Here is a 13,060-nt window from a genome sequence, read left to right on the forward strand (position 1 = left end):
CTTACCTCTGCTCTCTGTGTCCTGGGAAAGGCAGATGACTTCTCTATGGCATAAACATCCACCAGATAGAGACATGCTCCCTGCTCCCTGTCCAAAATGGCTGCAGTCTGAATGACACCAGTCTGTCGTCCAATGGTAAAGAGACGTCCAACAGTCTTTTCTTCACAGTGAACAGAGACAATGTAATATTCCACTGGAGCTTCTGACCCTCTGGGGCTAGCTGCTTCTATGGATATGACATTGGTACCGATGGGCTCCCCTTCCTTCAAGATGGTTATGTATTTGTTCTGTGTGAAAACAGGTCCATCAAGGCCCTGGAGGATGACAGTCAATTCCGTGGTTGACTTCCTCCTCTCTGGGCCCAGGTCTGTGGCTGATACTATGAGGTTGTAGATGAGCTGGGAAGGCACCAATGCAGAAGCCACACGAAGGTCTCCACTGTAACGATCCACAGTGAAGGTGTCTGTGTCCCCATTGACTATCTCATACTCCACCTCACCATTAGCACCTTCATCTGGGTCTGCAGCCATGATGGTAGTCAAGACAGAGCCAATCATGGCTGAAGGGTCTGCAGCCAGAGCATTTTGTGATATAAACATTGGAACATTGTCGTTGAGGTCTGTCACCAAAATAGTCACATTTTTCAAAGCATACCTCCTGGTTTCTATCGGCACAGCTTGGTCATTGGCTTTCACTGTTAACTCAAAGAGATTGGCAAATTCCCGGTCAATCTCAGCACTGGTATAGATGGTTCCTTTGACTTCATCTATGCTAAAGTGATTGCCTCGGGGCATCTGTTGGATAATGGCATAAGACAGCTGTCCATTGATATCCGCATCTGGGTCATGAGCTGTCACAGAAATGACAGACGTACCAAGAGGTACATTCTCTACTATAGACTTAAAAATGTCTCCTGGAGGAAAGCTTGGGGGGTTGTCATTGAAGTCCCTCACGTGGATCACCACTGACATTGTGGATGACCGAGGTGGCCGCCCTTGGTCTTTCGCTGTTATATTTAATTTATATAAAGACTGTGTCTCAAAGTCCAACTTCTTAGCCAGAAAGATACTCCCAGTGTTTGGACTAATACTGAAAGTCCCATGATTGTTCGACCCCGTGATAGTGTAGTGTAAGTCTGCATTGACACCCGAGTCAGAATCAGTGGCAGTAACAGAGGACACAAGTTCCCCGATCCTCATGTTTTCCAAAACATCCACAAATAAAGTTGACTTTGGGAAAGAGGGAGTATTGTCGTTTTCATCCAAAATATCAATGCTTAGAGTGCAGGTTGAGTTGAGGGAGATGGCCCCTGAATCCACTGCCTGGATGAGGAGGGAATAAGCCGGGGTTGCTTCGTAGTCTAACTTGCCTATAAGAGTCACCTGACCAGAGAACCTGTCTATGGCAAACTGTCTTTCTTCATTTCCTTTGAGGATAGAGTAATGGATGAGGCCGTTACTCCCTTCATCCATGTCTGAGGCAGACACCCTTAAGACCTGGGTCAGATTGGTCGCTGTCTCTGATACTGTAGCTTGGTAAAAGTCTTTTAGAAACTTGGGAGCATTGTCGTTGATGTCCTTCATGTAGACATGCACGGTGGCCTGGTCCTTGAGAGGCTGAGGAAGGCCCTGATCTGTGGCTATCACTGTGAAGGTGAACACTGCTGTCCCCCGTCTCCTCATGAGTGACTCCCTGTCAAACTTGTGAGTGTTGGTGATTTCTCCAGTGACGGCATGCAACTCAAAATCAGGCTGGGTCACCTCAAAAGCATACCTTACTTCTCCATTAGGCCCAAAGTCTTTGTCCACAGCACTGACTTTGCCTACGAATGACCCAGCTCTCTGCTCCTCTTCGAAGTAAAATGTGTAATTGGTACTGTTAAACAAAGGCCTATTGTCATTCACGTCTTCTAAAATCACAGTGACATTCACAGTAGCACTTAGGGGCTCCACTGCCCGGTCAGAGGCAACAACCAGTAACACATATCTCTCCTGAAGTTCACGGTCCAATTCACTTTTTATATACAACTGACCATCTGGGAATATGCCAAAGGCATCCCCAGTGTTCCCACCTGTGATGGTGTACGCTATTTCCCCGTTTGCCCCAGAATCTTTATCGGAAGCTTGTACTTTAAAGAATCGGGAATTGACAGGCTCTGACTCAGAAAGTGTCACCTCATAGGAAATCTGGTCAAACACTGGTGGGTTGTCATTTACATCATGGACATAAATGGTCAAAATGATGCTGGAGGAGAGCTGGGGGACACCCATATCAGAGGCCAAGATTTCTAACTGGTAAGAGCCAGCGTGGACATCCAGCGCACCCAGCAGACTGATGTTACCATTCTGTTCATTGATAGCAAATAGGTTCTTGGGATTCTGCTTCAGGCTATAGAGCACCCTGCCATTGACACCTTCATCAGGGTCCATAGCTTTGGCCTGGTAGATGCTGTGTCCTGCCTGCCAGTTCTCCACCGCATTTATGCTTTCTACTGCCTGGAGGAAGTGCGGGGCATTATCGTTCAAGTCTTTCACTGTGATGTTAACCAAGGTGTCTCCTGTTACTGCGCCCCCACTGGCCACTACTCTCAATTGATAAAAGGACTGTTCTTCCCTGTCAATCACACTTGCTGTGGTCAGCTGTCCCGTGACAGGATTCATCGCAAACATACCTCTCTGATCCCCAGTAGTGATGAGATAGCTGATGTTGGCATTGAGGTCCATGGTGGTGGCAGAAACACTACCCACATGGTACCCCAGGGCCACATTCTCAAAGACCACGAAGCTATAAGCAGCCTGGCTGAATACAGGTGGGTTGTCTTGTGTATCTAACACTGTGACTGTTACTATGGCCTGGTTAGGAGACTGTAAATTGCCCCCATCAGTGGCCACTATTTGCAGCTGGTAGGCTGTTTTCTCTTCTCTATCTAGGGCCATTCTTGTAGAAATAACCCCACTCTTAGCATTAATCTGAAACCTCGACCTGTCCCCAGCTGATATACTGTACTGAACAGTTCCATTGGGACCCATGTCTGGGTCGGTTGCAGACACTGTGGTGACATAGCTACCTCCAGGCTCATTCTCCTGTATGTGGGCAAAGTACTGGACTGGGTAGAACACAGGGCTGTTGTCATTGATATCCAGAAGACTGACATTTACCTGAGCTGTGGATGACTGGGGAGGGGAGCCCAGATCTGTTGCTAGAACCAATAGACAGTAGAAGGCTTGTTCCTCTCTGTCTAGGGAGGAAATAGTACTCAGCCTGCCAGATACAGGATCCAGGCGGAAGAGCCTTTGGTCACTCTCAGCCTCTTGAAGGGAGAAGCGCACTGTCCCATTGTCACTCAGATCCCCATCAGTTGCACCTAGAACCAACAGCTCTGTCCCAGCTGGAGCGTTCTCAACAACAGACACCGTATAGCCTTCAGGCTGGCTAAACACGGGCTTTTCATCATTGACATCCAAAACAGTTACCACAAGCTGAGCATAGGATACCTTGGGATGGACCCCCTGGTCTCGGGCACTGATATTCAGTACAATCTGAGAGGCAAGTTCACGGTCAAGGCCCCCCGCAGCACTGGTGGTCACTAGACCACTATGCTCACTAATGTGGAACCAGCCCAACCCATTTCCAGAGACGATGCTGTAACGTAGGTTAGCATTGAGACCAGAGTCACCATCGGTGGCAGATACCCCACTCACATAGCTTCCCGGAGGCACCTCCTCGCTCAGGTTCACTCTGTACACTTGCTGCGCAAAGACAGGAGGATGATCATTGATGTCATTGACGAAAATCACCAAGCTGGCCACGGAGGAGCGCGCCTGAACCTCGGCGGTAGGGGGCGCCCCGGAGTTATCCGAGACCGAGACTGTGAGGTTGTAGGAAGGGATTCGCTCGCGGTCCAGGGCGCTGGCCACCTTGATGAGACTCAGGTTGGGCACCTTGCTCCTCTGTACCTCAAAGTGGCGCTGCTCATTGCCCCCGAGAATCTGCACTGAGATGTTTCCGTTGGCTGCCGGGGAATCTGCGTCGGTCACGGTGAGCAGAGCCACCACGGTACCTACCTGCGCGTTCTCATCCACCGAAGCGTAGCGCGAGGTGGCGGGGAAGTAGCGAAACTTCACTACCGGGTCGTTGTCGTTGACATCCAGAAGCTGGATGATCGCTTCGGCGCGCCCGGTGAGCGAAGGCACGCCCCGGTCCGTGGCCTGAACTGTCAGCGAATACTGTCGCCGGGCCTCGAAGTCTAGCGGCTCTCGCACGGTGATGAGCCCCGTCTCCGGGTCCATCTGGAAGGGGGTCCCCTCGTCCTGCAGCCGGTAACGGATGTCTGCATTGGTGCCCTCATCTGCGTCCGCCGCCGCCACCTGCAGGACACTAGAGCCCACAACCGCGTCCTCAGGCACCCCCGCCTGGTAATGAGAACTGCCAAACACCGGGGGATTGTCGTTAATGTCCTGTACAGTCACATTGACCTGAAGGTAACCCCGTCGCTTTGGCTCACCCTTGTCCTCCACCTCCACCAGGAGCTGATACTGAGGTGTGACCTCGCGGTCCAGCCCGCCCTTGGACACCAGGTGCAGGAACGCACCCTCGCCACTGGGGTTCAAGGTAATGTCCAGGCGAAATCGACCCGCCTCGTTGCCACGGACGATGCGGTAGGAGCGGTGGTCCACGCCGTTGGAGCCGATGTCAGAGTCTGTGGCTGTGTCCAGAATGACCTGACGCCCGCTGCCACTGTCCTCCTTGAAGGTGACCACGATCGAAGGATCCGGGAAGACTGGGGCGTTGTCGTTGAGGTCACGCACCAACACCCGCACCTCCGTAGGGTAGGTGGGCGCGCTGGAAAGGACCACCAGGTTGACCACGTCGCTGGGCAAGCTCTCGCGGTCGATGGTGGCGGTGGTGTACAGCGCTCCGGTGCTGCTGTTAATAGCGAACAGGGCGTGGCTTTCACTGAGCCGGTAGGTGAAGCCGGGGCGCGTTGGAATGGTGCCCACCAGAGTCCCTGGAGGCTGCTCTTCCATCACCTGGAACACCTGACGCTGTTCCGCCGCTTGGACGCGGGCCGGGCCTGGGAGCAGAGACAACAACCCCCAGACTCGCAGCAGCTGGCACAGGGATGGAGAGAGTAGCGGGAGCCGCCTGCGGCCGGGAGCCGGGTTTGCGGCCAAGTTCATGATCCTGGTTTCCAGGAACCGCGAGAGGAAGAGAAACAAGGTAAAGGAAACGGGACGGTCCGGAGGGCTTCTGAGTGGCGCCAGTCAAAAGCCAGTTTGGCCAGAGATCTCTGCAGTTCAGAAGAGTGAGCGAAGGGCAGACGCCCAGGAGAAGGCTCCTGGGGGACGGTGAGACGCGCAGCGTAGGGGAGGGTGAGGCGACAGGCGGCGGGGCATCCCTGGGCTCTCCCGAGAAAGTTTGCAGGCCTCCAGACACTTGGATTGGAATCCCGAGTCTGAGCGTCCTGACCGCGGATAGGAGTTGAGAGGCGGCCTGGATTTCGGGGACCTGAGGAGTCACTCACTGCACGCACTTCTCTCCAGAAACTTTAGGACTTACCCGGAGCGTGACGCAGAACAGGACCGAGCCAAGGGCCGCAGAGCCGCTGCGCCCCAGAGACTAAGCGGGGACGCCGGGCGAACCCGAAGCTGGCTGGCGGTGCAGACGCTTCTTGGGTTTCGCTCCCGGGGAGCTGGGAAGATCGTCTCTGGATCCGGCTCCCTCCCTCCGTAGCGAGGGCTCGCGGGGCACAGAGTCCCCACCGTGTCTCCAGCAGCGCTCAGCTCCGTCCTCTCGCGGGTGACCCGCGCTGCCTTTGCTCCCGCCGCTGCTCGGAGCCCGAGGTCCAGCCCAGGCTGCCGCAGGCGCTGCTCCGCATCCTTCACCTCCTCGCCGGCATCATTTGTACATCCATAGAACTCGGGTTCCCCTTCCTTCTCCGCGTCTCGGGGGTCGGGCAGCAGTAGCAGCAGCAGCAGCAGCTCTGATTTACCGAGTCCCCTCCCGCCACCATGCCAGGGGCTCTTCCCCGGGCGTCAGCGGGCACCAGCGCCCCCGAGAGCGCCTCGCCCTTGTCTTGGGATCTGTGCTTTTATTGTCCCGGGTCAGTTTCACTTTGTAATCCGCTAGGCTTTGTGTTTGGGGTGGGGTGGGTCCCTCCGTCGTGGTCCCCGCGGGCGATGGGGACACGGAGGTGCTGGGCAACTGCACGGGGCGCCGGTTGGGCGCGCTCCTCCGCAGCCAGGGCTCGGAGGTGGCACCGCGGCAGATCTGGAGCTGAGCGAGTCCCCCGTTGCCTCTCCGGGTCCCTCGCACTCTCCCCGCCCCTTCCCCGCTGCGCGCACACTCGCACTCACACACACGCGCGCACACACGGAGGGGGGAGGGCTGTCCGCGATCGCGAGCAGGACTGAGAAACTTTGCTCGCCCCTCGTTGCTCCTGGACTCCAGTGGCTGCCACTCCCCTGTTCTGGTCCTGTCACCCGCGGGCCCTGCCCCGCTACAGCCCATTGGCCACAGCCCCGCCCGGCGTCCCCGCCACCCTCGCCTCTTGCCGCCACTGGCTGGGACGACGCTCGTCACGGAGGCCTCCGAGGCTGTGGGCGGGCGGTGGGCGAGCCCCGCGGCGGAGGCGCAAAGAAGGGGGCGACCACCCCCCAACTCCTTTCTATTTATTTATTTTCCCTTTTGGTCAAACCTTGGCCGGCGTCGGCGCAATCACAGCAAGAGGCAGCGGCGGAATAGATGGGGGTGGGGTCAGGTTTGGAAATAAATAAGTTTAGTGGCCGTAGCTGGGGGTGCCATTAGGCTGTTAGGCTGGTAATACCTCGGTGGAGGGGGTCGAGGGAAATGAAAGAAAGGCTGGGGGCGAGGGTCTGTTAACGCGGGAGGAAGGATTAGGCAAAGCCTGTCTGGGAATGCGCGCCGCTGCTGAGCTTTAACCATTTCGTGTCCTCGCCAAGGGCAATGCCCGAGCGAGCTGCTGCCCACGGAACCCCTCAGAACCCCAGCTTTCCCCCACTCATGAGCCTTCGCCCTAAGCCGGGTCCAGAGGACACTGAGGCCTCGGTGCCAGCAGCCCCCCCAACTCCTCAAAGGAAGTGAGAGGCACCGGCAGCTTGGTTAGTCTCACAGCTGGAATCCGGTCCACAGACCAGTCCCGAGGCTTCAGCCGAAACAATGGCAGCTTCTGCGGGGACAGTTTCCTCTTACAAACCCTGTTTGGAAGATCCCCGGTGGCGCCCCGCCGCCCCGACATTTTATTTTCTACCCAAAGGAAATCTAATAACGTTTGGTTTCAGTTTGGTCTGGGGAGCGGGGGGAGGATAGCTGTAAGAAAATAAAAATAAATAAAATGAAGTTTAAATTTAATTTTTTAAGTGTTACACATCACCAACTGCACTCAGATGATTCCCCTGGCACGGCTTATTTGTGTGGTGGCGTGCGAGGTTTCTTTAAAAGAAAAAATGAAAACGTGACTAGGAATCGGGTCAATAATTTTCCCCTTTAAGGGAACCAACTTGCAAAATATGAATTGAAGCCAAACAATGCAAATATAGGGCATATGTCATACAATTTTGCCACAGGAATCCCTCCAAACCTCAAACTTTCTGCGCCGGGAGATGGTTGAAGCGTAGGCCAACACTGCTCCCTGCTGGTTAGCTCCAGTCTTGCAGCTACAGTGGCTGGTTTCGAGCTCTAAATTAAATGCAGACTGGGAGGATCTGGTTAAAGAGCTAATTCCTCCTTCTTGTCACGGGATAGGGGCAAAGAAAAGGATCTGGTAGAATCCCCTACTGCCTTTGCTTGTGTAAAGTCAGGAAGCAATCAAAAGCGATAGAGAAGACATGTGTCTTGGATGCAAACCGCTTGTAACCTAAACGAGGATGGAGGCTGATTCTAAAACCATCGTGAATTCCTTTGTTTAGTTAGAACGTTCTCTCCTGCCTCTTCCCCAGCTATAACGTGATGGGTGAAGTGGACGCAGACCAGAGTTAGGCGCCTCTATTGCTACATTTTTCAGACTACATAACTATTTTACGCCTATCTCCTCCTCCCCTTAAAAAACAAAACAAAAACCAACCAAACAAACAAACAAACAAAAAGATTTTAAGCCCTGTCAAAATGACTTTTATCACTGCCAGCCACTTAGCCCTTAATGCCATTATTTTGCTGTAATCAGTCAGGAGAGATTTGTAGATTCAAGTTGGATATATCTACATGTTAATACAAGTTGTGGCTGCGAGACTGGGAAGAGTATAGAAGACTTTCTTTTTGTTTGCTAATCCTGCGCGGTTCAATACATAAGAATGGGAAGAAATCACTCGGATACATTTAGGGAAGAAGGTGGAGTTTTGCTGTTTGCCTGGCGTCCGTTTGGAGACCATGTGAGACGCCTTCACGCTCAACACGAGGGAATTAACATCTCTTGCCAGTGAATTTAATTTGGGAAAGCAGGTAGTTTAATTCATTCTGTGAAATGAAGTGCTTAATCTGCTGAATAGGTGTATAGTCTTCATTTTACGAAGTAAAGCAATACAAAAAAATGGGTCATATTCAGTCCAAAAATACGTCTGAAAAATTCCGAGAGGATTACCACAAATTATTTAAGCAATGGTATGGTTAGTTGAACAACTAACTTTCCATAATGATGTAATCTACTCGTTTGTAGATAATTCTACACAAAACTACAATTTTGTATGGGTAGTATGTAATTTAAAAAGAAATACAGAGAACGTTTTGTATAAAACATGAAATGAAGCTTTTGTTATATTTGATTTTCATTGTCTCCCTTAGATTTCTAGAGCTGTGTTAACATAGTACACTATTATTAATATATATTATATTTATTTATAATTTTTCTTCCGCCTGGTGGGGAGATGGCTCACTGGGTAAAGGCTTTTTCCAGGGACGCTTGACCACCTCAATTCTATTCCTACTTGGAATCCAGGCAGAGTAGCACAATTGTCCGTGACCCTGGCGACCCCTAGCGGGAGATAGGTGGCATCGACAGGAGAATCCGCGGAAACGAGGCAAAACAGCCCGAAGGATGCAGAGTTGAAAAGAAGCAGGCTGGAACAAAGTGAGAAGAGTGGACTGACACCCCAGAATGTCCTCTGATTTCCCAATGTGGGAAAAGTGGACAGGCACCCAGGATGTCCTCTGACCTCCACACATGTGCCTACAACCACACACAAGCACATCTCTCTAACTCTCTCTCTCTCTCTCTCTCTCTCTCTCTCTCTCTCTCTATATATATATATATATATATATATAATCATTATTCTTCTTGTAAAAGTGAAAGAAAGACTTAAGGTCATTGTATAAATGAAAAATATCTTAAACCATAAAATACACTAATAAGTAGATGTCAAATGCAATGCAGCAGTGGATGGAAGATATAAGGAACATTTCTAGTTGTACATTTTCTCTTGTCTTCCAGCAAACCCAAACAAATGTAGTTTATTTTTCCTACCCTATCTTAATTATTTATGAAAATGGTTGTTAAAGCCACGGTTTTAACAAAAATGGAATTAGAAGCCATGCTAGTTAGTCTTTGTCAGTTGGACACAAGCTAGAGTTGCTGTGGAAAAGGGAACTTCAATTGAGGAATTACCTCCTTTATGTTGGCCTGTGTCCTGCCTGTGGGTCATTTTCTTGACAAGTATTTGATGTATGAGTTGGGCCACCCCTGGACAGATGTTCCTAGACTGTGTAAGAAAGCAGGCTGAGCAAGCCATGGGAGCAAGTCAGTGAGCAGCATTTCCCAGATTCTTGTCCCAGCTCCTGTTTGAGTTCCTGCCCAACTTGCATCGGTGATGGACTGTGATGGGTTATGTAACCCAAATGATCTCCCCAATTTAGTTTTGGTCAGTGTTGCATGGGAATATGTAACTAAAATATATGGTTCTCAGGAACAAGTTATTCCCCAGTGTCAGTGGATAATAAGGACACACATTTGTGCCCAAGCATGAGAGGAACTAGAGAACACAAATCATCTGAACTTTGCATGTGTGCTGAAACGTGACTTTCTTGCAATCATTTAATCTAATGTTCAAAGTTTTCTATGTTTTTTGGCTAGAAGTGACAACAATTAGTTAAACTACACTCCGTAGTTTCCTGGGCATCTGCAAGCCAGGACTAAGTGTCTTCCATCCCTCTCATCGACTTTCTCCTCTTCTCATCCATTCTTTTATATTTCCTTTAGGAATCCAGTCTTTCATGGTAAAGAATGTCATTTTGACAGGGTTTAGAATCCCTGTTGAGAGAAATCTCTGAACATATCTTTGAGGAATTTCTACACTGGTTTAACTGAGGTGGGAAAACCCACCCGGAGTGTGGGGACACCATCCCATGAGTTTGGACTTCTGGACTGGATGTAAGGGAGGGCTCGAGCTAAGCACCAGCCCATCTGCAGTCTGCCTCTGGCTGCAGATGCGGTGAGACCTGCTGCCTCCTACTGCTGCCACTGTGATGAGCTGGGTCCTCAAACTGGGAGCCAAATTAGACTCTTCCTTAAGCAGCTTTATCTGGGTATTTTGCCACAACAATGAAACAAGTGACTGATATTAAGCCTCGCCCCATCATTTCTTCTCTTTTGTTCTCCTCTGCTTTCTGCTCTTCTACTCTGGTTTAAATGTCTAATGTGCCCCACAAGCTCAAGTGTTTGAGCAGTTGGTCCTCCCCACTGTTTGAGAAAGATGTGAAAATTTAGGAAGTCTTGATGGATGAAATGGGTCACTAGGGGCAATCCATACAGCTTTATGATCTCTCAACCTCTCTCTGTCTCTGTCTCTCTGTCTCTGTCTCTGTCTCTGTCTCTCTCTCTCTCTCTCTCTCTCTCTCTCTCTCTCACACACACACACACAGAGTAAATAAAAATATAATAAAATATTTGAGAGATGGTGGAGTGGCTCTGTGAATAAGTGAACTTGCCAGCAAAGCCCATGATCTGAGTTTGATTCCTGAGATCAGCATGGTGGGAAGAGACACTCAGCTTTCACAGGTTGTCCTCTAACCTTCACGTGGAACATGTGTGCTTCCTACCTACGCAGACACACATACACACAGACACACACACATCATAGTCACACAAATGTACATTTTTTTATTTTAAAATGTCATATATATCATGATGCTCATGGTTCTGTGTCTCACGTTATCATCTTAATAATTTTAATTTTATTTTTTTTTCTCTGCTTAATTCTGAATATTTTGGCCTCATCTTCCAGTTTACAAGCCCTCTATTCAGCTATGTTTAACATGCTTCTTACTATGTCCATTACCTTGGGGTTAATTTGGAACTGTGTACACCTGAGTGCTTTGCTGTTTCACAGAGGTCAGCATTCTAACAACACTGGAAAATTGTTTTCTACTTCTTTTAACAAACTAAGCATAGTTTTGATGTTCTATTTAAGTTGTGCCTCATAATGAATGCCAGTATCAGAAATAGTTACTTTTCTGCTTCATCAATAATATTTTAGAGTAAGTTATTTTGTTATGTTGCCAATCTTTCTGGGACAGAGATGTTCATTACAATTTAAAAGCTTTAGTGGCTGATTTTTGAGGCCTAGGATTTCCTTGCTTTTGTAAAGAAAATCTGATAATTCTTTGGTTAGGCATCAATGGTTGTCTTAGCTTTGCTTTCTGTTTTTGTGACAAAAAAAAATGTCCTGATGAAAGCAAAGGGTTTGTTTTAGCTTACTGTTCCAAGATACAGTACATTACTGCAGGGAAGTGAACGTGGCAGCAACCGGAAGCACCACATCCATAGCCAAGAGCAGAGAGAAAGAAGGCCTTCTTGGCTGTACTCAGCTTGCTCTCTCTACTCACACAATTCCCGCCTAGGGAATTGTGCCACCCACAGTAGGTGGGTTTTCCCACCTCAGTGAACCAGGCTACCTGGTCTAGACAGTCCCCTCCTTGAGACTCTTCCCAGGTGCCCTTTCTAGGCTGTGTCAAGTAGGCAGTTAGATATAAACATCCTGTTGGGTTTTCATTTCGTCAACCACTGTGTTTCTTGAAACTAGGATGGTCACCATGATAAGACAGGATTTTATAAAATGCCATATAGTACTGGCAAATAAATTACAAACACACTTGCTCTCATGGTGACCTTGAGCACTTGGGAGGCTGAGTCAGGAGAATTAAGAGCACAGGGCCTTCCTTAGCCAGAAGAGGCCTGTAAGATAACCTGCAGGCATGAAGATCAGGAGCTTGCAGCCAGCCTGGGCTACATGAGAGGCAGAAGAGAGTGGGGGAACAAAAACCAGTTCTCTTATATTTAAATTTTATTGTAAAACATAGTTTACTGTCATTTAAATTGGTATTATTTATGTACATAAAGAAAACTGTAAACAAGGTAGACTAGACAAGTTAATTCTATTTTCTTAGCATAAAACCTCCCACAGGGTTTCCTGCTTTTCTCTAACACCTGACACTGTCTGGAGGGCTGTTTTCTGTGATTACTGAGTCATAAGGTCCATGTGACCTTTAGCAAATATAATATATATCATATATCCTGACTGTAAACATTATTGACAAGATGGGGTCAAAAAAACAAAAACAAAAACGAAATAAAACAAGAAAGAGTCCATACCAGAAAGTGATTTTATTTAATTAAATAAAAAAGCAAGAAACATGGTAATTTACAACTTGAATCTGCTTTTGTTTCTACCATACCACCCTAGTAATGTGATCTTCAGAACCATTTGTGGCTTCAACTATGCACTGCTGGGCCTCCCAACCCTCCCAGACTAGTCCTGGAATGACAATTCTGTTTCCCTTCCCCTAGAGAAAGCAGGGCAAGCAAGCTGGTGCATCTAGTTAGCTAATGATGCAGGGCTGGGCTGTGGTACCAAGAGGCCTTTCCTCTCCTTCTAGGATCCATGCCTGTGGGAAGCTCTTCACTCTCACACCCAAGGGCATCTTAAAGGGAGGACCAGGACTGCTAGTTTAACAGAAAGCAAGCATGCAGGGCCACTTTGGAATTGAGCTTGCCTCTCTGAGGCCTCGTTCTTTCCCAGACTTCATAGGTAAATCCTGGTATGAAGCCAGTGCT

The 13,060-nt window shown here is 49.2% G+C and overlaps 1 protein-coding gene across 1 annotated transcript in view; it reads right to left on the reverse strand.

Annotated features, from left to right (window-relative positions):
* Fat4 (FAT atypical cadherin 4) overlaps positions 1-6,484 on the reverse strand; it is a 133,483-nt gene extending 126,999 nt beyond the window's left edge. Inside the window, exon 1 of the mRNA XM_027391945.2 lies at positions 6-6,484. Within this exon, the coding sequence (XP_027247746.1) occupies positions 6-5,180 (5,175 nt within the window). The 5' untranslated portion in view covers positions 5,181-6,484. The remainder of the gene's footprint in view (positions 1-5) is intronic.
* Between the last annotated feature and the right edge of the window lie 6,576 nt (positions 6,485-13,060).

The sequence above is a fragment of the Cricetulus griseus genome (assembly GCF_003668045.3).
Source record: "Cricetulus griseus strain 17A/GY chromosome 1 unlocalized genomic scaffold, alternate assembly CriGri-PICRH-1.0 chr1_0, whole genome shotgun sequence".
NCBI lineage: Eukaryota > Metazoa > Chordata > Mammalia > Rodentia > Cricetidae > Cricetulus > Cricetulus griseus.